A 24,093-nucleotide genomic window follows, 5' to 3' on the forward strand; every position below is an offset into this window, starting at 1 on the left:
TATTTGGAAATGAACTGGGGATTGTTTTTGTTGCCTTACTGTTATTGTTTAAAATATGCATCCCTACGAACGACAACCCTCAGAAGTCGAAACTTGTGTGAGCTAAGGACTAACGTGGTCTTACCTTTTAACATGTGATTCCTAACACAAGCACCCAAGCAAAATATAACTTCTGAATTTAATCAAAATAAGTATGAAAAAACTAACACCTTGTCAAGACATTTTTATTCATTAAAAATTTCACCTATATGAAATATATTTGTCAATTAAATGGATATTTCCTCTTTTCTTTCTATTGGAAATCATCGAGGATATGACATCCATGATGTCATTTTGAGTTTTTTTCAAGTAATATTATTTCAGGAAATTATAAGTCTTTTGGAAATATGTTATTAAATCAGTCAATTCATATTTACAGAGTTAAATTTGATTGTGTTTTCGCATTGAACTAAGAAACAGAAACATCTATCAAAGTGTTAATTTTGAAATAGTATATTTTAAATAGAAAGTTTCATTTACCTGCTTGAACAGCCCTGATTAAGAAAATAGAGATCCTTAACCAACAAACTGAAGAAAGGGATAACTATTCTCTGTCTCTGATCAGTTGCTCCTTCACTCCTCCACATAGCAGCCTTGAGTGTGCTTCGGTAGCTGCTGAAGTTACTAGTAGGATCCATCTGATGTTCTAATATAGCGAATTTACCTGAGTGAATTTTGCTCCACTGCAATATGATAGAAAGTTACAAATGGACATTACTCAAAAAGCTTTACTAATTACCGTCTTTTTCAACCTAGAAATTGGCGACATATTCAATCCAGCTATGATCGCCATTAGACTATTGAAATTGCCAATGTTGAAGCATTCCCTTCCAGTTTCTATCCAAAATTCTACTACTCGAACTCTCATTTTTTTCTTTTGGTACTGAAATGAGAAAACGAAATTTTATTTAAATTCTAAACTTGACAATAACTAAAATTGAAAATCTTCATAGAGTTGATTATTTGGGAAAGAAAGGTTTTGGCTTTTTATTTCACCATCTTCAAACAAAAAATCTGTGGGAATCTTCCTAAGCCAAAACCCTTGTTTCCTGAAAATAATTTTCTCCTAAAAAGCAACCCCTTTCAATTTTTTAATGAATTCTTTCAACTTTTCTATTCTACAATTTTTTAACAAGTTTTTTTCACCTTGAATTGAATTGTTAGATTGAATATATCTATATCATGTGCAACACCTGCATTTACCTTATTGTAATAATTTATTTTATTTTTGTCATTAACAATTATAATTACTATTATCTATTATTACATTAAACTGCTTGATTACAAAATTGTGTTCATTGTGAATACGGTGCTGGAACATTTTTCTCAGAGAGGCTCAAAATGGATGATAGCATTTCACAGCCAAACGAATCCGTGAAAATGTCTGCATTTTTGATGCAGAACTGACATTTTTCAGGGAAAAAGTGTATTTGTAGTAAGTTGGTAGTCCTGATCATGAATCTCCAGACATCACAAGAGGATTGTCATCCTCTTGTGATGTCTGGAGTTTTACAACGAGACTAATTCAGGGAACTTTGTGTCTAAATTTATAGGGATGGATGTTCCCATTTACCTGCCACTAATTGTGGCAGGTAAATATGAACTGTATATATAACCGAAGAGGGTCAGTAAAAAAATTATATGTTAGTTATCGATACCAACTTTTTAAAATAGGAAGTGATGTTCCATATCATTTTTAAAATGATATTTTATTATTAAAAAATGCTATAATTCAACAAAAAAAGAACCAATAAATTCAAAAACGGTTAGAAAACTCATTGAAATAATATTTGGTTGTATTGTAGTATTTGACGAACAATGAGTTTTCTTAATTTGAAATCTGTAAAATTGAACCACAAACTGAATGAGAAAAAGTATTCAATGTTCATATAAAAGTAGTTGTTTCGAAAGTATTTTTTCTTTCGTGTAATTCAATGTTTATATGAAAGAAGTTGTTTCAAGAGGGTTCACTTTTTTTTGTATAAAGATGGAGAAGTAAAAAGCCAAAATTTTTCTATCCCAATAATGTAACCATATTTTGATTCTCTATATTTTATAAACTTAAATTATAATCCCTGATATTCTGGAACTCGTAATGCAGATTTATTCTAATTTCAGTAATTTTCAAGATGATTTTGTTCTCACCTTACACACTTGAGTTGCTACGAAGTAGCTCAGCCTGTTGAACCATTGGACGTACTGTTCCAAATTATGAGTTTTCTTCATGTCCTTGAAAGAAGTCTCTAAATTGGGATTTTCCTTAGCGAAAGCCTGTACGAATTCCTCAGGGCCAATAAAGGAAAGCCTTTCCAATTCAACGTGGGTGAGTTGTTGGGCAAGAATCGCGGGGTTTGGGCATATCTCCGAAATGTCCGTGAAGTTTTCATCTACAGATATTGAGTGGTTCTCCAAAGATTTTTCGTAGGCCTCCAAAGCAGTCAGTCGAGGGTGAAGATTGTGGAGAAGAGAGGAGACATTAGTTCTGATGGAAGAATTGATGGCACAACATTGTTGGGTGATTTTTCTTACGTGCTCCATCATTCTCTCGTCCCTGAAAACATATTAAGATACTACATGTAATCCTTTATTTTCAAATATATTCTTGTATTTGAAATGATAGCAGAGTAATAATGAAAAAATTGTCTAAGACTAGTATAAAAAACCATACAAGTATATGTCATCCACAATGAAAATTTAGGTTTTGTGTATGTTTTCTTGAAAATGAAAACTTGAATGTGAAGGCTACGATATCTCACTTTATGAAAACGCCATGTATTGGATCTAAGGAAGACTCAATTTACGAATGTTGAAGATAAACGAGGCTACGAAGGTGGCCGCTTGTAAAGTTGAGCATCGACATCAACCGACGACAAGATTTGTGCTCTGCCTTCTACTACTGTTTTCACAGCAAGATGAAACTAGAACCCACAGGCAAAAGCATCCGTGTTTCAACATAAGACAGAGCTGTGTCAATACACCAAGGACTCATCAATGGTGTTGAACTTCACCACTAATACATTGCTGGACTTAAAGGACAAGTCTGAGTTATTGAAGGCCAAAACAGCAGCCCTTCTATAGGGGACTATGGGGAAGCCCTAGCTTCTCATTATAGCCAAGTAAATCGAGAATGTTTCGGGCTCGACTCTTCACGTCGCAGAACTTTCCGGGTTAATGGTTGAACACCAAATATGCCAACAGCATTTCATTGATGATCAAGTTTTGATCCAGCCATATACAAAAATTCGTCCTCTCCATTCATTGTTAATGAATGGAGAGGACGAATTTTTGTAAGTCTTTGACGATTAAACTCCTTGCTAAGGCATTATTTCTGACTGGTTTGAAAATATTTCTTTATTCATCGGGTACTGAAGCCATTAATACCACTAACACATCAAATGTCATTAAATGTCAAATTGTAGTACAATTGAATAATACATAACTTTTTACTTAACTCCAATCAATATTATTTTCAGTCAGTTTTTTGCAGAGGAAACTAATGACATTATTTTTATTTTTACTGTTAACTGAAAAATGTTTCATTAGTTTTATTTAGAGGTATGTATCATTACGATTATGTAGCTAGTTTCACAATTGGTTTCACAACTTGTTTGATATAATTTGACTAATTTTTAATTGTAAAAGTATTTATACATTGTATTAATGGCTATTTTAAAGGGGAACTTTTCCATCGATAGAAAAATCAGTGGTCTTATATTTTCAATTGTAAAAGGTTAAATACAAAAAATATGTGCATAAAAATATACTTAGAGAGTAAAAAATATTTTACCTGAAGTCGTAAGGAAAAGTTTCAGTCCATTCGGCCAATAACTGGACCAGATGCTCTGCAAATCGGGCTTGGCCTGTATTGGAACTCACAGTTGTTTTTCCTCCTAACCCCTGTTGGGTCTCACAGAGATTCCGAACTTTGGCAAGGAGGTCGTGTGGTTTGATGAAAAGTCGCGAAGACAACAGGAATGCAAATAAGTAAGCTCTATCAGGATAATAGACGTCAGTCGGTACCATATGCTGGATAAGCGCTTCCAAAGGACCAGAGATCAAGTTACCGTCCCTATATACTAGCGCCTGTAAATTCAAAACATTGTTAAACCGTTCAAAACTGTACGTAGTGGTATATTGGTGTTTTTCAAAGATCGATTTTAGTCTGAAACGGAACCCAGAATTTCGAGTGAAAATTCGCGTTTTCAACTCCTCATGAGTGATATTTTAGATGGTTTAAATGTCGATTCACTTGAATTCCTTTGTTTTTCGAATATCTGACGTTGTTTGTTCCTTATTTCTTCAAGTATCCTCTAATAAACCAGTCCGTGAGAAGCATAACGAAATCTTCGTGAATATAATATATACAAATAAGGATAAAGTTTTGTCGTCCAAATCCAACATCAAAAATGCATTATTTAGAAATGTCGACATCTCAGAAACTATGATTTGTTTTTGTGATCTGGCAACGCCCCCTTCATAAACGTTTTGCCATGTGTGTTCCCGGATGCCTTTTCCGGTACTCTTTACTTTCCTCATTAACCCGTTGATCTGGTCTCATCCATAGATTTTGGTATCCACATAGCTGGTTAAGGTCCTATTTATCAGCCGTAATCTGCATCGGTGTCTAGTACTGTCATCCGCTTTTTCGTTGCCAATGATTCCGGAGTGTCGTAGCAACCAATATAGAGACAATCTATTTCTACAGATCTTCACCGTAGTCCCAGGCCAGTTAGATATTACTTCTGGGTTCATCAATGAACCGAGTGCAGCTTGGTTGTATGTAATAATATTCATCCAATCACTCCATTGAAACCTCAAATTTATATTTATTGTGAACTTCAAAAATCCGTGCCTTACCAACTGGAAGACCGATGTATATTGACCAAGCTACGAGCTATTAAATAAATGCCTATCCGCATAATATATTACAGCCACAGACGAATATAGAATATTTCGAGGGAGACATCATGTTTCAGTGGGTTTCCATTTTGTTTCGGCGGAAACTCAAAATAATTTTTTCAATATATCATATTATGGGTTAACCACATTTTTGAAATTATCTACTCAATTATAGACTCGAATGATTCATTTAATTGACAATGACTCAGAAAAAAATATATTTTGAAATATCTTATTTTTTTAATAATGCAGTTAATATCTATTTCAAGAGTTCCAGGGGAGGGAGAGAGGGTTGAGTGTCATGGAGAGCCCCCTATAAACGTCATTGATCCCAGTACCCACCATAGGATGGGTACTGGGATCAATGACGTTTATAGGGTACCCATCCAGTACCCATCCTATGGTGGGTACTGGGATCACTTAGACCTAACCTAACCCATCCTATGGTGGAGGGTCTAATAGACCCACTCACTTGGACCAAACCCATTCTATGTTCGGTTTTCGATTTTTCTGTATACCAGGTGTTTCTGATAGAATGTTCTCGAGATGACTGTTTATCCACCACTCTTTTCTGTTTGTGAGTGTAACTCTTGTGTCGAAAGTATATTTAGGTGACATGTGGTTCGTGAACCTGTTTGACATTCGTTTCTTCATATCTTCCGAAATTTAAATTTTTTCAGGTCCTTTGTAGCTCGGTTCCAAACTAAATTGACTTACTCTTGCCTCTATTCAAGAGTGTCTTCAATGCTGTTGTCGGTGTGGATTTCATTGCTCTTCCGAATAAGCAAGTTGTTACACCCCGCCTAGTTTATTGATAGCAGTCCCTTATTCTTATTTAATCTTTGGCCACCAAAGGCAAATTCAGATTAGTTAAATTTACACAATACGGAATATTTCACTATGAATACGAGGTCTGTACAAAAAATAAGGTGAATGTTCAAATTTTGCGGACTGCGTATATGCGATTCGCGATTTTTTTATTTTTATATGTTGGTACCACTCGTCTCGAACATATGTTCACCGTTTCAGGTGTTCAGTTTGTTGGCTAGAGGCATGTTTTGCGTGTTCGACGATTTTCTGCTATCGAAATAAATGGATCAAAGAATTTGCATCAAATTTTGTGTAAAAATGAAATCAAGTGCTCGAAAACACTTGAAATGATGACAGTGACATACGATGATTGTACTACGAGTCCAAGCATCACGATAATGTACCTGCTCACTCGTCATTGCTTGTTCTTAATTTCTATGCCAAAAACAACATCGTAATCATGCCTCAGCCATCGTATTTGCCAGTTTTGACCCCCTGCAACTTTTTTCTGTTCCCAAGATTGAAGAGACCCATCAAATGACGGCGTCTTGCGAGGAGGACACACCAAAAGTGCATATCAGAACTGCTTCGAGGAATGGAAAAAATGATGGCACCAGTGTATTATATCTGAGGGGGGCTACTTTGAAGAGGACAAAATAGAAATTGATGAACATACTTTTTATGAGAAAAATGAAAATTCACCTTATTTTTTGAACAGACCTCGTATGTGTCATAATTATATCACGAGATTATTTTAGTACTTCACAAAACAAACTGTGAATTGACCTCTTTGTGATCATACACTTTTAATCCCTAAGGTATGTTTTGTTCAAAACAGTACTCTCCTATCGTTTTCGATTCCCAAAAATTTTGATTGTCTGGTTTCTCAGAAAAATTCGTTGAAGTTAGTTACTACACTGTCACAAATTCAGTAAGGCACTAAAATTATATGAGTGTTACAGGGATTTTTGAACAATGTTCTCAACTCACTTTTGGGTGTTCGCAAAAAATGTATGCACAAATCAACCAATGTTGTAAAAGAAAAACTAGACAAAATCACAGGTTTCTCGTTCCGAACGCAAAGGTAGGTACTTGCTGATGCTTCTTTATAAAAACTCAAATATGAATTCTTGAATTTGACAAATGAAGAAGACATTTCTTGGTGGTTGAAAATTTTTCAGTGCTTCATCTGGATTCATAAGTAATTGAAATTAATAGAAAATAAAGGAAACAATCTAAATGATGTTAATAGGGAAGACGCATGTATTTTCTATTCTTTCAATAAAACGATATGGACCTCAGAAATTTCAAACAGTGAAATGAAAGAGATATTGGAGATATTTCAACGCTTTTTTATTTAAAATATTGAGAATAGTCTACTATGAAAACGCAATTTGACATTTTGCATTATGAAGAAATTCAAGTTTCATTTTTTATTCAGAATATTTTAAAACTGCGACATATGCATGTTTCCCATCAACAAAACCTCCCAATATTCTTAAAACACCTCGTATACCCTACACCAAGGCTGACATTGCGAATTGCTTTTACATCGCTAATTAATTTGTTAAACTGCAATCAAGCTCAACGATGCAACCCGGCGGAATCGCAATCTCAACCAATTATGTTACACAAACGACCAACAAAACCACATCTTACGTTATCTTGTTGCAAGCCAGACTCTGCAGAACCCTCCTGGTTGGCTTCACCATTAAAAATGGACGAAAAACTCTTGGTCTGCGGTGTCTGTGGCAAGCTCTGAAGTGCAAATTAATAACTGTTAGTAATCATTACTGTACAAAGTATCGACTATAAGTGTAATGTATGAGGTTAATGTTACGCAAAATTTTTAACAAGGATGGGATAATCATTCGTGAGTACAAGCCACCAATTGGTCTAAGTGAATGAATATACATTAGATGCGGAAAGTTTATTCAGACAGAGTTGGACTATCTGCATTGTTATTTCTAAAATGATTATAAATCAAATCGATTTCCCAAATATTTCTCTTTATGTTTGTGTGAGATATGATAGACATTTTTTATTCGTATAATGGGTTTTATAATTATCCTTAGATATTCTGTGGAACATTAAAAGTATAACCAAAATTGAGTTGCTCTGAAAAGAGGGGAGGATTTTATTACATAAACTAGTTTTTACATTTTCAACAAAACATTCTTCAACATTAATTAATCTCAAACTAACCTGAAAAGAGAAACAACATTTAAAGCTATTGCTTCATCAATTCCTATTAATTGTTTAAATTGCAATATCTTCTTTAAATAACTAACCTAAACATTCATCACACTATATGACTCCTAGATTAAATTATTTTCTAGAAATTTTGAAATTTGATGTTCAATTTCTTTCATATCTTCAATAGAGCACCTCTACGGTCTCTTACTACAGTATTTATCTATCAACAAATCAATATGCGCTTCATAACCTTTTACAGTACCTATATCATATTTGTCTTTAGCAAAAATTGAATTATATTTGCATATCAACTGATCAATATCACATTTTTTCTGATAATCTAAATTATTTACTGAAATATCAAAATTATTGACTATTATATTTTCATTATAGTTTATTTTATACTCATTAATGATAATTTCTTTTTTATTTTTGTTTGTGATATCCATATCTTTTTTTTCATCATACATATCCTGTTTATTCCCTATGCCACTACCTGAACTGCCAGGAATTTCTTTAGTTTGCTTTTCTTTATTTATTATGTAGTCTTTATTATTATTGTTAAGGAAATTTTGAGTAATATTTAAATTTTCATTTTGAGTTAAATGAAATATTTGTATACAGTCTAACCCAACTAGGAAATCATAGTCGAAGTTGTCTTCATCTATAACAAAAATATTAACATGTTTTTCGATTTCAAAAATTTTAATTTTTAAAGAAACCATTCCTATTGATTTTTTACGCCATTAATTGTTTTCAAACCTGCATTTTTCTTACTTGTATGTATTTTTTTTAAAGATAATAACCTTGAATTTATTAAGGACACATTAGATCCTGAATCAAAGATTCCTAATATTTCTAAAGCATTATTTATTAGTAATTTAATTTTTATTAATGGCGGCACAATTAGTTTTTTGGGTCGATTTCATATAATTCTGTCTCTAATTCAGAATTGTTAACACTCCTTATTTGATCTTTTTTTGACATATCATTATTTTTAATTTTGAACCAACATTGGGATTCAGGGTGATACCAGGGTGATACCTTTATTCTCTCACAAATTTTACAGGGACCAATCAAGGGTTTCACATTTTTCTCTTTAATTTTACTTTCGAAAGCTCCTACCTTTTCATCAAATGTTTTTTTGTTAATCATATGATCTAAAGTTCTTATACTATTAAATAAGTCTTCAGTTTCTTTCAAACCATTTCTATCAATCTTATCTGCAATAAAATTGGGTAATCCGATGGCAATCAGATCAATTAGACTTATTTATTTCTAATAATAGTCTCTCTTTCTTTAATGAATATTCCAGTAACGAGCCCTGTCTGTATTTAAATAACATTGCATACCTGATAGGTGACCAACCCTTATCGGCATATGTTTCACAAAAGTTTTATTTCCACATTGCCAATTTTTTCACGATTCATATTAGTCGCAGCATTCACAATAGTGTTGAATAAGTTTCGAAAACCAAATCCATTGATCTAAGTTTTGGTCGTAGTATTCATACGTAGAAAAAAATCATCTATTTCGAAACCAATATGCTCTTCAACTTGTAGATAGTAGTTGTCTGAGTTAACTTTCTTGGATAGTACTCAAGAAACAGAATATCTAAAAATGAGGTATCCCGCCAATAAACGAAAAGTAGTTGAAAATGAACACTGGAAAAATATAGAGAATAAATTACAAGATGAAATTCCTCAACCGGGTGAACAACAACAAAAAACCTCATCTGAACCATATGGAGCACGTTTTTTTCTACAAATGATCATGCTTGAGACACCTGATATATTGCGTTTTTTTTTTGTACACCCGCTTCATCTTTCTTATCTTTGAAACGGATGAACTCCGGCGCTCGATGCGCTCCCTCATACATGTTAAATGTCAAGTCGCTACTGCCCCATGCGGTAATAACAGTAACGTTATATATCTATATTCTGTCCGTACGAGCTACAGAGTGTTCCAAAAAATTATGATGCATAGTGCACGTGATCTTCCAAGCAAGGCAAACATTTTAAACTTTAAAATTACGTAAATGTACACACCCTGTAACGATTAACTTGAATGAAATCCGCTAGCCGATGACAGTTGAATCTGATTGGCCAGTGTAAGGAGGCTTGTTTTTTTTATTTTACCCATTAGATTCAAATGTGCGTGGTGGACACGCATCTATCATTGTTTGAGTTACTTTGTTTGATGGACAAAGTTGAGTATCTAAAAGTCTGAAAATGAGGTATTATATTGTAAGGCGGTAAAACTGTACACTGGACGTCACGCCGTTATATCACAAAGTAAAATTGTAGGAGCTGGTTTCCACGACGCGATAGTATCGCAAAACCAGCCCCTCCAATTTTACGTATGAATACTACGACCAAAACTTAGATCAATGGATTTGGTTTTCGAAATTTATTCAACACTATCATTGAAAACCCATTGTGAATGTTGCGACTAATATGATTCGCGAAAAAATTGGTAATCTGCTTCATTTATTGACAGAAAGTTACGGTCGCTAAAGTTTTGGAGGTATTTTGCGTATACCATCGACATATATGTCAAGCCGTTACGAATTTATTCTCTTTGATATTTGTATTACTGTTTATGAAAAGATCAGAACTCCTAACATTAGTATTTATAACAAATTATACTAACGAAGCAAAAAAAATGATGAATTCTAAATGAATTAACCAACAACGAATGAAAATCCTGGCCGTAGATATGATAAATTTATTGATCTACAGTAACGGTCTAACATATGTAAATGGTATACTTGAAGCACATTCAATATGACATGCTTTTTCAACACATCTGTGACTTTGTTATTATTTTAGTTCATTTTGGCCGTATTTCACTTGTGACAGTGCTGGGACTAACAGTCATATCAATAGATGAGAGTTGTAATACTACCTACATAAAGACCCAGAAGAGGAGGTTTAATTTGTTATTGGCTATTTCATCTAGAATTTATCATTTTTTTGAGAAGTTCTGATCATTCCATAAACAGTAATACATATATTGAAGTGAACAAATATGTAACGGCCTAACATATGTCAACGGTATACGCGAAACACGTCCAATATGACTTCTTGGGACAACACTTTAGCTACCGTTACTTTCAGTCAAGAATTAAACGTGCTGATATCCAAAAGTCATACCAACAGATGAGATTTGTATAGCATCTACATAACGACACAGAAGAGGAAGCTCAACTTGATGTATCCATCAACAGAATGGTGGAAATATTTCTTTTCCAAAATTGAGCTGGGATTTTGCTTCGATGTAGATATTTCTTCTGTGACAATTCATCATTCGATTTATATATTACCGTTTATGTCTTGATCATTTCTCTTGTCTATATTATAGTCGTGATTAAAAGATTTCAAACAGATATAGAAAATAATGGAATTTAGTTCATCATAATTTATTGTCTCTATGATATATTCCACCATTCTGTTGATGGATACATCAAGTTGAGCTTCCTCTTCTGTGTCGTTATGTAGATGCTATACAAATCTCATCTGTTGGTATGACTTTTGGATATCAGCACGTTTAGTTCTTGACTGAAAGTAACGGTAGCTAAAGTGTTGTCCCAAGAAGTCATATTGGAGGTGTTTCGCGTATACCGTTGACATATGTTAGGCCGTTACATATTTGTTCACTTTGATATATGTATTACTGTTTATGGAATGATCAGAACTTCTCAAAAAAATGATAAATTCTAGATGAAATAGCCAATAACAAATTAAACTTCCTCTTCTGGGTCTTTATGTAGGTAGTATTACAACTCTCATCTATTGATATGACTGTTAGTCCCAGCACTGTCACAAGTGAAATACGGCTACAATGAATTAAAATAATTACAAAGTCACAGATTCGTTGAAAAAGCATGTCATATTGAAGGTGTTTCAAGTATACCATTTACATATGTTAGACCGTTACTGTAGATCAATAAATTTATCATATCTACCACCAGGATTTTAATTCGTCGTTGGCTAATTCATCTAGAATTAATCATTTTTTTGCTTCGTTAGTATAATTTGTTATAAATACTAATGTTAGGAGTTCCGATCTTTTCATAAACAGTAATACAAATATCAAAGAGAACAAATTCGTAACGGCTTGACATATATGTCGACGGTATACGCGAAACACCTCCAAAACTTTAGCAGAAGTACGCGTCTCCAAAGCCTACTTGATCAAACTGTGCGTATCAAAGTCTAAATGAAAACATCTAGAAGCTCTGGATTTCAAAGATGACTAACCAAACATCAAGTGTGCTACATTTTAGGAAAGGTAATTTAAAATTCTATCGAAATATACGGGATGTCTCATTGAAAAATTGTTTTCCATCAATTTCTATTGATATCTCATTTGAAAAAATAAGTTTTTTACACCATTGAATTCTACGGAAAAAAATTACAGCAACTTTTCGAAAATGTACATTCTCGAAAAACATGCTGTAACTCAGAAACGATTATAGATAACAATATGTGGTTTCCACCATTAAGTCTCTCATAAAATTTAACCCTCAGACACAGCCATCCGTTTTCATCTATCTAGTTTGAAAACAGAAATTTCCCTTTAAAAATGCTCAATTTGGCCCACTCTGTACAAATATTAATTATTAACGAATATGTCTGACATATATAATAATTACTATAAATTAAACGCATTGGAAATTAAAAATGGTTTTTGAAAATAGCTTTGAAATTTTATATGGATATGTTTTCTTCATTTGAAATAGCTTGATGTACATAGCTCCCTGACAACAAAATATTATGTTTTAATGCTAACTTTAAACCTAACTTCCTTAACACGATAAATAACACATATATGTTCATAGCTAAAATAAATCACAACCAATATGTTCCCTTATCTCCTACGAGTGCACAGTTGAACACCATTTATTTGAAAATTAAAAATAAACTCGGAAAAAATGGATCGCACTTACCCTTCTATTAGAACAGTCTTTTGGTGTGAGGTCTGAAGCTACGGTCCCGAATATTGTAGGCTAAAAATAAAGTGAAATTTATTATTAGCTATTCAATTTTGCCGACGGTATTCGACGACAACAGCAATGGTAAACTTTGTTTTTGCAAATGCAGAACAATGAGATATTTACGTCGTACAGCGAAGAGTGGCGAGGAATTTAAAATTATTTACTGAACTTTGACTTTTGTTTCATCAGCAAATTTTATAACGAAGGCCAATGAACATTGGATCTTATCATATTTCCATTCATTACGGTAAGCAAAGCAGTAACATGTTTGGTGTTATAAAAGAGTATTCCACGAAAAACATTTGCACTACTTATACGAAGCATAAAAACAACAATTTCTGAGAAAAAAAGTGAGAAAAAAGAACAAATATAGGATGGATATAAGAACCGTTAAAACCGTTTTTTATCTTCTCATGCACATTATAGAGGACATAAGTACCAATCTTCAAAATGATGAATTGAATTCAATTTCATATTATTTGCTATCGGAACTGAAATTTAAAAGACAAGTTTTTCTTCATTTTGGCTCACTCAAATATTTTACTTGTATATGAGAAAGTAAGTTATCTAATCGGTTCAGTTGTCTTATAGAAGAGAACTAAATTTAATTGAAATATTCCACCGAATTCTTTAGAATCGGATAAAAGTGCTGATAAACTAATTGAAGTAAAACGAAATACAAGGCAACAAGTTAAAAATATTGTAAGGAACTGACAACTCTTTTTCAATAAAAATATATCAATTTAATTGCTATTGTTCACGCGTTGAACTAAATTATAAGTCACCAATATTTTTGATGATATACAAAAAATACGGTTGTTGGAGTACGGTTAATTTCTTGCCGTTAAAAGATAAAAGAGTTTAGCTACATGAACTCCAACAAGTTGCAGGCAAGATATAGTTACGACTATAGCTTTTGCTCACGACCTCGTTTGGGAGGACATTTTTGTGTTTACCAAATTTTCTAACAAAAAAAATTTCTCGTTCATTTGTTAATGTTTAATTTAGTTTTACATATAGTTAACGAAAGTTTCAAGCTTTATAGAATTTTTTCCATGCTTTACGTAATTCTTTGCACTGATGACATAACTTTGTAATTTATGAACCGATTGACATAAATCGAACAATAAGTAAAGCTTACGACAATATACTAGTGAAAACCAAACGTTGGTTAAGCCGTTTTTTAAATTAGTTCTCACGAATACAAAAAACAGAAGAAAGTTCAAAAAACACCGTTTTGGTTTCCACTGCGATAATAAAGACGAACTTAATAATATTTTTTCTCGAATAACTTTCTTGTACGGGATTGAAAGTATTTAATACTAGCTTTTACTCGCGGCTTCGCTGGCATTTATACCATTAAATAATTGTCAGTACAATAGAAATGAATCAATGCTTGGCTGGGATTATCTATCAATTTTTGAATTTTTTTTTACATACGATGAAGTTTCGAAAATTTAAAATATGCTTTATTGAATTGCAACAACAAATGTTAAAATAATTAAGTGGCATCCAACCACAAAAATGACACATAACCTAAAAACAAAAATGACAGAAGAAAATGACAATAAATAAAGAAAAATTCCAAAAAGCTGAAACTATAGTCAATTGGATTGGATTGGATATTGTTGTGACTGTGAATAATACAGTCCGACGGTATTACGGTACTAAGGGTTGGAACTTCATTACTGGAATACTAGATGACGTTAAAGTAGCTAGATTTTTAGATTTTTTTGACAAACAATTCTTTTACCTTACATAAAAAATATTTTTTTTTAATAAAAGGTACAAAATTTCATGATGATCGGTTTCGCGTGAAACCGTAACAATCAAACTTACATTCGCATTTATAATATTAAGTAAGGATATTGATTTTCCAATCCCAACTTAGTAGTAGTGAGAAATGGTTTGCGATGGACGTTACTAGTTTCTGTGATTTGACTTAATGGCCTAACATAAAGTTACGATTTTTTTTATATTCGATATTATTACGAATGCTGGTAACTTTTGAGGGGGCACAACCCTGTCATGTGTATAACAAAATAAAGTTCTGTGATGTTTCCATTCAGGAAAATATTACTTACATTTTTGAAATGTAATCTATATACCTAAAGGATATGTTAAGTGACAGTAATATACTACTAAATACTGAAACATGATGGTAAAAGCGACTTACCAGTCGCTGTATAGTTTCTGTGTAGTAATAATGACTTTATAATTAAGATAAATTATCAAAACATAACTGGAAACACCGTACATAATGTGTACAGAAACTGATATAACAAAACAAATTTATGAAACCTGTCAAATATATGGGGAATACATTTCCATTTTTGGAGAATGATATCCATGATAGATAGGCAGAGTATGAGTAAATAATATATATGCTCAATAGGAAAACACTTGTTTAAGAAACACGTCAATAACAGAGGGAAATTTTCATGATATTTCAAAGACATAAAGTAATTGAAAATTCAACAAATGTTTCAATAAAATACTGCGATAATTACAATATATCACAATAAATAAATTCTTCACTACTGTAAAGCTATATATTACATAAATATTATTCAATCGACTCCAGTAGCTTGAATACACAAAAATATATTTTGTGGATTTAATACGAAAACATATTTTCATTTTTTTTACGTAGGCATGACTCTTTTGGTGTATTTCAAAATAATCTGGATGGTACACTGAAAATAATTGGTTAAAAATTATACAATTATTACATACAGTGCATTTCTTTAATGCCCCCCCCCCGCCCTTTTATTTTTGGAACGGGTAAACTCAAAAAATTGAAATTTGGGATAAAGAAATTAATGCATGAATACTTTATTTTTAAGAGAAATTGACAGATGAAAGTTTCAATATGGCGACTGGGCGCCATCTGGGAAAAAATTAAATGAAAAGGGGGGTTTTGTGACACATCATTTTGAAGCTCCTGATGAATACTTCACAACCCCAGAATATGAAGTCAATATCTTCACCTACTACAAAATAGGGGAATATTTAATAATTTCCTGAAGACAAACACATTAATTTCGATATTTCTAGAAATATTCCTTTTTATCTGCCATATGGTAATTCCAACATCCCGATAAGGTTTGTTAAGTTATTTTTAATAATAAAAACGACAAAAAATGTCAGTACGACAATGAACGTCATTGTTCAGTTAGAATATTCTCATTTAGTTTTCGGTTTTACTAGTACAAAGGTACCACGTCAACAATCTCTAAAATGGTCAATTCCCGTTCATTGGAGGAAAAAATTTAAGCGATTTTTATTTACGGTGCGACACGTAACTTTCACGAGACCGAAAGGATTTTCAATGAACGTTTTCCGAATCGTCCTATCTTTAGAAAATATTTGAGGTAACTTGTATTCAAATTCACAACTACCGGTAGTGTACATAACAAAAAGACCCCAGGTCATCCGTCCATTTCGGAAAAACAGCAAGTGCAAATAATTGGTGAGATGCTAGTAAATCCTGAACAGTCTACTTATTCCGTCGCGAATGTTTGTGAGGTGTCTCCTTCTACTGTGTGTTGACTTTTGAAGAGGAATAGGTATCATTCATACAAAGTTAAAATGGTACACCAATTAACTGAAGATGACCCTAATCGAAGAACATAATTCTGCGAAATCATGATAGAAACCATTGCAAGGCATCCTACTTGTTTCCACAATATTTGTTTTAGTGACGAATGTACATTTTTTTTCAAACGGCAATGTTCACAGACAAAATTGTCGTTATTGGAGTGACACCAACTCTCACGTTTTTCGGGAAACACATACCCAATATCCAAAGAAAATTAACGTTTGGGCAGTAATATTGGGAAACCATAAAGTAGGACCTCTACTTATTGATCAAAATTTAACAGGGGAACTGTATTTGAATATGGTGGAAACTACTGTTGACCCTTTCATCACTGAAATCGTCGAAGCGAATCCTAATGAATTCGATATGAATACTGTATTCCAACAAGATGGAGCACCACCACATTACTCCAGACAAGTAATAAACTATTTGGATACTATTTTTCCCGGTCCTTGGATTGGCCGTTGAGGTCCTACAGAATGGTCGCCCACTTGCCATATTTGACACCTTTGGACGTTTTTTATGGGGCTATTTGAAGCACAAGGTGTACGAAACTGAACCTGCTTCAATATTGGATATACGGCAGAGAATAATAAATATTTGTAGAGATATTGACGTTACTGTGTTCGAAAATGTTCGGCGTGAAATATCGGATAGGCTGTTCATATGTTAAGAAGTCCAAGGCAACCATTTCGAGCATCTTCTGAACTGACCTCGAGCTTACTACCTCATATTATGTAGTTGAAAGTCAATGTATTCAGGCAATTATTAAAAGTTCCGCCATTTTGTGTTAGATGAAGCTATTGACATTATATTCTAGGGTTGTGAAGCATTTGTCAGGATCTTCAAAAAGATGTGTCACAAGACCCCCCTTTCCATTAGATTTTTTTCCAGATGGCACCCAGTCGCCATCTTGAAAGTGTCATCTGCAAATTTCACTTCAAAATAAAGTATTCATGCATTAATTTCATTGTCCCAAATTTCAATTTTATTTGATCCGTTCAAAAAATAAATGGGGGGCACTGTATTTTATAATGTTATATTTACTAATATTTTATGAACTCTATTATCGAAGATAAAAAATTATGTGTATCTACGAAATTACCAGAAATTTCCGGTTTTATTCTGATATTTACAGAAAAAAAAAAGAAGAATGCCATTGAATATTAGTTTAATCATATATATTTTCATTTTTCACTGTATTTATTCTTGATATCTGTATAATTTGATGTTTTTTTCGGAAAATTTACATGTTACACTAGAATACGTTTTGTGTAGTTTTTGATATCGAGTGAGTTGCAACTTGTACTCTACAAATACTGATAACAAAAGTTTTCACTTTTGAGTTTTATAAAGGTATTAGATAGGGGTAGATTGAGACCCTTGCGGAGACCAGTGCTCACCCCTTGCGGGGTGAGCAGATTGAGACCTCGGCGTCAAGTCACAAAACCCTTAAAGCTTCTCACTCACTAACTGAGGAGTAGGCAGATTGAGACCTCAGTGTAGTACCTTTCTGAAAATAGCTTCAAAGTTGAAGACGAAACGTCGAACAACTGAAAACACCAGACGCAGTTCAACCTGGACCTCAGATTATCACTATATACAGGGTGTTCAAAATCAAGTCGGCACCATTTACAATTCCGTTATCACTGATGCTACGAATTCGGTTGAATTGACAAACGAATAGCATTTTTAATGGCCTTCTCGATGCCGGAAACAAAAAAAAATCACAGTCGCGTTTTCAAAATATTTTATAAAATGATAAGGAACACCTCATATTTTATCATGCATTTCGATTCCTGAAAATATTCTCAACAACAAACCTCATATCACCTTTCTTCGTATAGTTGAAAATGAGCGACTTATGTGGAAATATTTATTTATTTTACCCTCACAAAAAATTTCTTTGTTTTGGAAAATGAAACCTCATGATTGACTAAACACCCAATTTTGATACTTATACGAATGACAATATTTTGTTACTATCAGCAAAAAGAAAAAATTGCGCTGGGATTTGAACTCGTGAAACCCGTGATCATCATGTCGTATCACTCACCTGACACCACTGAGCTATTTGGTATTAATTTACAAAACGATAATTTCCAACTCAAAGCCATTCCACTAGCCGTATTTATTTTGTGAATTTTTCAAAGTTTGAGATGTATAAAAGAAAGAATTTTCATTATTGGAGTACACATAATCCATTTCTAGTCCAGCACCACCATCCTCAAAGTATTAATGTTTGGTGTGGTCTATTTAGAGGCAGAATTATCGGTCCATTTTTTTACCATGGGTCTTTGAACGGACCCCGTTACATTAATTTATTAACAAGAGCCTTGAAAGAGTTTTTGGATGATCTTGATCTGGAGGCTCGTCAGATGATCTATTTTCAGCAGGATGGAGCACCAGCACATAATTTCAGTGGCGTAAAAAGAATATTGCAAGACTGTTTTGGAAACAGATGGATTGCTACAAACGTTCACCAGACATGACACCTCTAGATTTCTATTTTTGGAGTACAAAACAGAACATAATAATGTAGATGAACTGAAAAATTATATTGAAACTATAATTGATAGAATTGATGGTCGAATTGTGTTGAAAGTAACATGTAGTGTCAAGAGAAGGGCCCAATGTAAATGCAATAGTCCGTAGAGATTTTCGAAGTTCGGTTTAAACCAAAATTTCAGATTCAGATTTGAAGCTATTGTTAAGAGCTGAATGCCATGAAAATGTGACTACTCAGAGGTAATGACACATTTATTAGTTTGTGATCTGACGGTTGGGTCCTCAGTCTGCCTACTCCTCAGATGTGGTCATAGCTCTTTGGGTGAAAAAGTCCTCCTAAATTACCCATCAGGAAATTAATTAAGATGGGTCAATAATTTATTATTAAGTATATCAACATTGATGAATGAGCGTAGAAGACTTCAATTTTAAATCTTCTTTGAGATAAGAATTCCACAGTTATTAAATCTGGTGCTTATAGGAACCTTTCAATATATACTCTTAGGACATTGCATTTATTCGAGCCATCCAACGTATGACGACAGAGGTGTAGTTTCCAGATTTCACAGTGAATATTGCGTCAATTGAATTGTAAAAAGCCAGTATTGAGACAGTTTCATCTGATTCAACATTCACCAAATTTGATTTGTTTCAATGGTGTCAAGAGTGTAAATTGAAATTGAAATTACCTTTCATATATTGTATTTGCAAGAGCTTGACATATTCAAATATTTACTGAGTCTGCCAAAAGATTTCATAACATCTAACAAAGCAAACCTACTTACTAAAATATCATCACCACTGTAACCATTCAAGAACCCATTTCCATTGAATGTTGTGCACTTTCGAAACTGATCGGTTAGATAATCCGTCTCGTCTAGCGAACTCAAGGAGTCAATGCTGCTCGGTGTGAAATCCACCTTGGTAGTAGAATTACTCAAGTGTCCAGAATCCTTACTGAGACATGGTTTAGGGCGATAGGAGGGTTCCTCTGATTCATAGCTGGACGCACTGGAACACGAACCGAACTTCCGCTCACTTCCTGTTTCGTAACCATTGTTGTCGTAGTACTCGGGTTTGGCGTGGTTTTCGGCATACTGAACGTTGCTGTACTGCCCGTTTATCAGTTCGGAATTTGGTATGATTTTGATTGGTTCGAACACTTCCGTTAACGCGCTCGTATAGAAATTCTGTTCTTTCGTTTCCCTGCTTCTTTCGTCGACTACTTTACCCGCACGTGATACGGTGACTTCTTCTTTTGTTACTGTCGTCGACTTGACACTCAAAGATGTGTCCAACTTAACGGGTGCCTTCAAAATTCCCGTCTTGATCAGTAGGGTGTTGAGTAGATCGCATGGAGGCACTTGCCCCGTGATCAAGGCTTGTTTGATGGCGATCCCGTCGCTGCCTTCTAATTTGACCGGAATGCCGTTTATGTATAGCACTTCCTCTTCTTTTATCGAAGACGTCTTCTCGCAATCTAGAACTTTAGCTCCTTTGCCGAGGATCGATTCGACCGTTTCTTGTATATCCGGATCGTCCATAACGTGGGAGCTGTAGGGAGAGATTTATGGGTGAGAGGCGAACAAAGATGGTGCATCGAACGAAGCTAATTACAAGTATGAGAAGCAAGTCACGACGACGAGGTGATTACGTCTAAAGTTCAACTTCGTACAGGGATATCTTCGAAACTAGTATGAAATAGTTTCAGCGAGTATTTTTCAGAAGTTCGGAGATATTATCAGGTGTAATACTTACTATAAGTATTTCAATATGTCGATATATGTCGATAACTTGTTGCACAATAACAAAGAGTTTCAGTTTGACAGTTTAACTGCGGAACTTTTGTAAATAAATAAATACAGATTTCTGACTGAGATTTTTTGACAATATGGTAGGTAATGTATATTGACAATATAAAAATATCTGTTGGATTACATACCAGTTGAAATCAATAATAATTCTGGAAGTTGCAAATCTTCTAATGTTTTCTCCTTATATACGAGTAAACATTTTTCATGAATTAAAGCAATTTTTCATGGTATAAATTACACAGGAACATAGACAGTAAACCCCAGAAAAGTTTGTTTTAAAACTTTTCAAATGATACTGTATTTTAACTTTGACTGTATTAATCTGAATAATCGAGCTTAAGTGTATTGGAAATAATCGAAGATAACTCAAGCAAATCGTGTTTTTTCATTGGCTGGAAATAACACGGATGAAATAATCATTATCATCATTGTACTTCGATAAAATTTCAACATCAAAACCCGGAGAAGAGCTTTAATTTTTTTAGCTCAGTTATTGGTTATAAGAATATCGTAATTGGTACAATCAGTTGAATATCCAATATAGATTGCTCATTGAACTTTTGATTGATTTCAAAACATGGGTTGCCAAAAAACAGTATAAATGAAGCACTAATGCCCATGAATCAAACATTGTTTGGGAAGATCATAAATCGAATATAAAGAATATATTTCAGTGTAGTCTATCATTGAGCTGATATACAATAAAGTTATTTGATTGCCATAATATCTGTTATGTTCAAATTTGTTATTGTCTGAAAATAAAATTGTTTCAAAAGGTGTAATTCATAACGATAGCTGCTTTCCTAATCACTCAAAAACAAATCCATGTAGTCATGAAAACCATTCCATCATATGTTTCGATTTAAGCAACAGAAAAAAATTATGAACAATTAAAAACAGATTCCATCATCAGAAATAATTGATAAAAACCAACAGATCTATTCTGTTTTGTCTTTAAAATCTTTCCTGACACTTGTGCCTTGAAATGGCAGATCTGTGATCAATCCGTGTCATGAAATATGTGAGTGTAAGCTTCTCTGTAAATATTTCTGCCTTTTTTCCCCTTTCCATTCGGTATCCAATGAATGGATTGCTGTATAATTCTTTCTAATTTTGTAATAGTAATCTTTTTTGGTTGTTCAGTCTTTTTAAGAATTTTATGGAACAAATCAATATCTTCAGATTTGCCGGAATAATAATACTAGTACCTGAATAAACCTGAAAACATATGAATCTCTCATTTTATTAACAAAATGTTCGAAACACAGCCTCTTATTGTTACAGCCGGTAGGTTCATTAGGCAACTTAGAGTACCTTCGTTATTATTCGATTTTTCCAATATGATTCAAAATCTACTCTCAATCAATACAGAACATCGTATACTATTGGATCTGACCCAATATTTATGAAACGTTGTTAATTTGGGATATTGAGTGTAGGTAATCCAAAGAAGCGTTTCATATTAACTTTGTTTCATTTCGTCTATTGGATAATCAGAATATTCGCTTTGAAACTCGCACGCATGCATTCGTTTGTTTCTTATTGTACTTACACTTTTTCATCGATACTATTTCTTCTTATTATTATAAGTAATATTGCAAAACATAAACTTGAGAGGTCTTTTGTACAACATAACGATGTACAAATTGAGAACCCAGCCGAAACATTTCCTGAACACCTGAAATATCTCTTTCTTCCTGAGAACAGCGAAAGTCTAGAAGAGAACGATTGCAATGATGAATGGAACACTTTGGACTATTTCTATATTTAGACGTAGCGTTGCCACTAGAGATCCATTTATACTTTATGAATGGTTGTGGCTTCCCAATCAGTGCAAGCTCTTAACAAGTGACATATATAATATCCGGAACTTCCGGATGCCATTACGCCCACTCATATCCAACACTCGGTGCGTATGGAACGTGTCAATGAACACTATGTGGTCTATTACTTCGGATTTTCGGTAGATTGAAAGTGTTGATGAGTATCAGGTGGAGAGAAGATTTTTAGTTGTTTTGTTAAAGACGGAATTAAAGTTGATTACTGACACTGCTTAGAACCGCACGTTAAAATGCAAGATCGTCTATAAGGTTCCGATATTTTGGAGTTTTACCCGTGAGGTGCCAATTGACGTTAAAAAATAAACAAAAAGATTATAATAGTCTTGAGATTATTCATTTTAAACACAATTGAAGGCTGACGTCAGAGTCCTTCAAAAGCCTAGATTATTTAGCGACAGAGGAAAATGAACACTATTGTGAAAATAAACATTCATCAAGTCTGTTCTTAACGACAATAACTCATAAAGACCGAATCACTTCGTCGTGTAGGTCGTTCCACGTGTAGAAGATGTGGTTGATCAGAAACTGTCTCTACAGATTACAACTACATTTAGATATGAAACAGTATATCTGATGAGGACAAACTGAGAACTTTATCGACAGTGAAATTTGGCGCTGAATTTTGAATTCTCGACAAAAATCTAGATTTATTAACTAGAAAAATTTGTAACTGTAGAATTTGCTGCATTTTGAGTTGGTGTTCATCATTTTCTGTCTAACAGATGATCAATTCAAAAGATATATAAAGTTTACAACTTAGTCTAAAAAGGGTTGAAATTGGATCGATCCCTTAATAGTAAGAAAAACAATTTTGATTTAATGTGAGAAATGTTATATTTATTCAAAGGTATATATATATATATATAAAATCTGAAAACTTGGCTTCTGCGGAACAATAGCAATATAACACAATGAAGGTCAATAAACAATAACAAAAACAAAACACCCAACCAAAAAATTAATTTCACCAGTACACAACAGGTGGATTGTAATATAAATTAATGTCAAAAACCAAAACAAATTTTTTTGATTGTGCCAACTGCCAGCATTATCACAATTAATGTATAGCACAGCGCTCAGATGGATGTCCAAGGAAATAAAATAAAATGGCGGGAAACTGCCCAGATACTCTAAACGTAGTTGTTGTAATCTGTGGTTGTCTCTATTTGGACTATTTTTGTCGTGTTTGGGTTAATGCCTGCGAAGCCAATGTTTCAAGTTTTATGTGAATAAGTTGTTCAGAACATCGAAGAGATCTCCGCGAAGTCTATGGTGCTGAAATGTTTGCTAAGCGGTATTGGTCGAAATAAAATGGTGAGATGCAGGAAAAAGTCCTGCGGGTATCACAGAGCTAAATGTTTTCCATGAAATTTTGATCTCATATCA

General features: G+C 33.5%; 1 protein-coding gene across 7 annotated transcripts in view; it reads right to left on the bottom strand.

Moving 5' to 3' along the window:
* Positions 1–24,093, bottom strand: part of LOC111514188 (ras-GEF domain-containing family member 1B) — a 378,228-nt gene that overhangs the window by 4,478 nt on the left and 349,657 nt on the right. For 4 of the 7 annotated variants that reach the window (XM_074171797.1, XM_074171796.1, XM_074171798.1 and 1 more), the window contains 6 exons: positions 12,896–12,955; positions 7,408–7,506; positions 3,827–4,122; positions 2,185–2,590; positions 779–922; positions 520–722 (listed from right to left, as the gene is read on the bottom strand). In XM_074171797.1, coding sequence (XP_074027898.1) covers positions 520–722; positions 779–922; positions 2,185–2,590; positions 3,827–4,122; positions 7,408–7,506; positions 12,896–12,955 — 1,208 coding nt within the window. Of the gene's footprint in view, positions 1–519; positions 723–778; positions 923–2,184; positions 2,591–3,826; positions 4,123–7,407; positions 7,507–12,895; positions 12,956–19,837; positions 20,607–24,093 lie in introns of all 7 variants that reach the window. The other 3 variants (XM_074171793.1, XM_074171794.1, XM_074171792.1) reach the window with 3 other exon arrangements.

The sequence above is a fragment of the Leptinotarsa decemlineata genome, unplaced genomic scaffold (assembly GCF_025532065.1).
Source record: "Leptinotarsa decemlineata unplaced genomic scaffold, Ldec_3_MD MMD2_tig00000035_RagTag_RagTag, whole genome shotgun sequence".
In the NCBI taxonomy this organism is placed as follows: domain Eukaryota; kingdom Metazoa; phylum Arthropoda; class Insecta; order Coleoptera; family Chrysomelidae; genus Leptinotarsa; species Leptinotarsa decemlineata.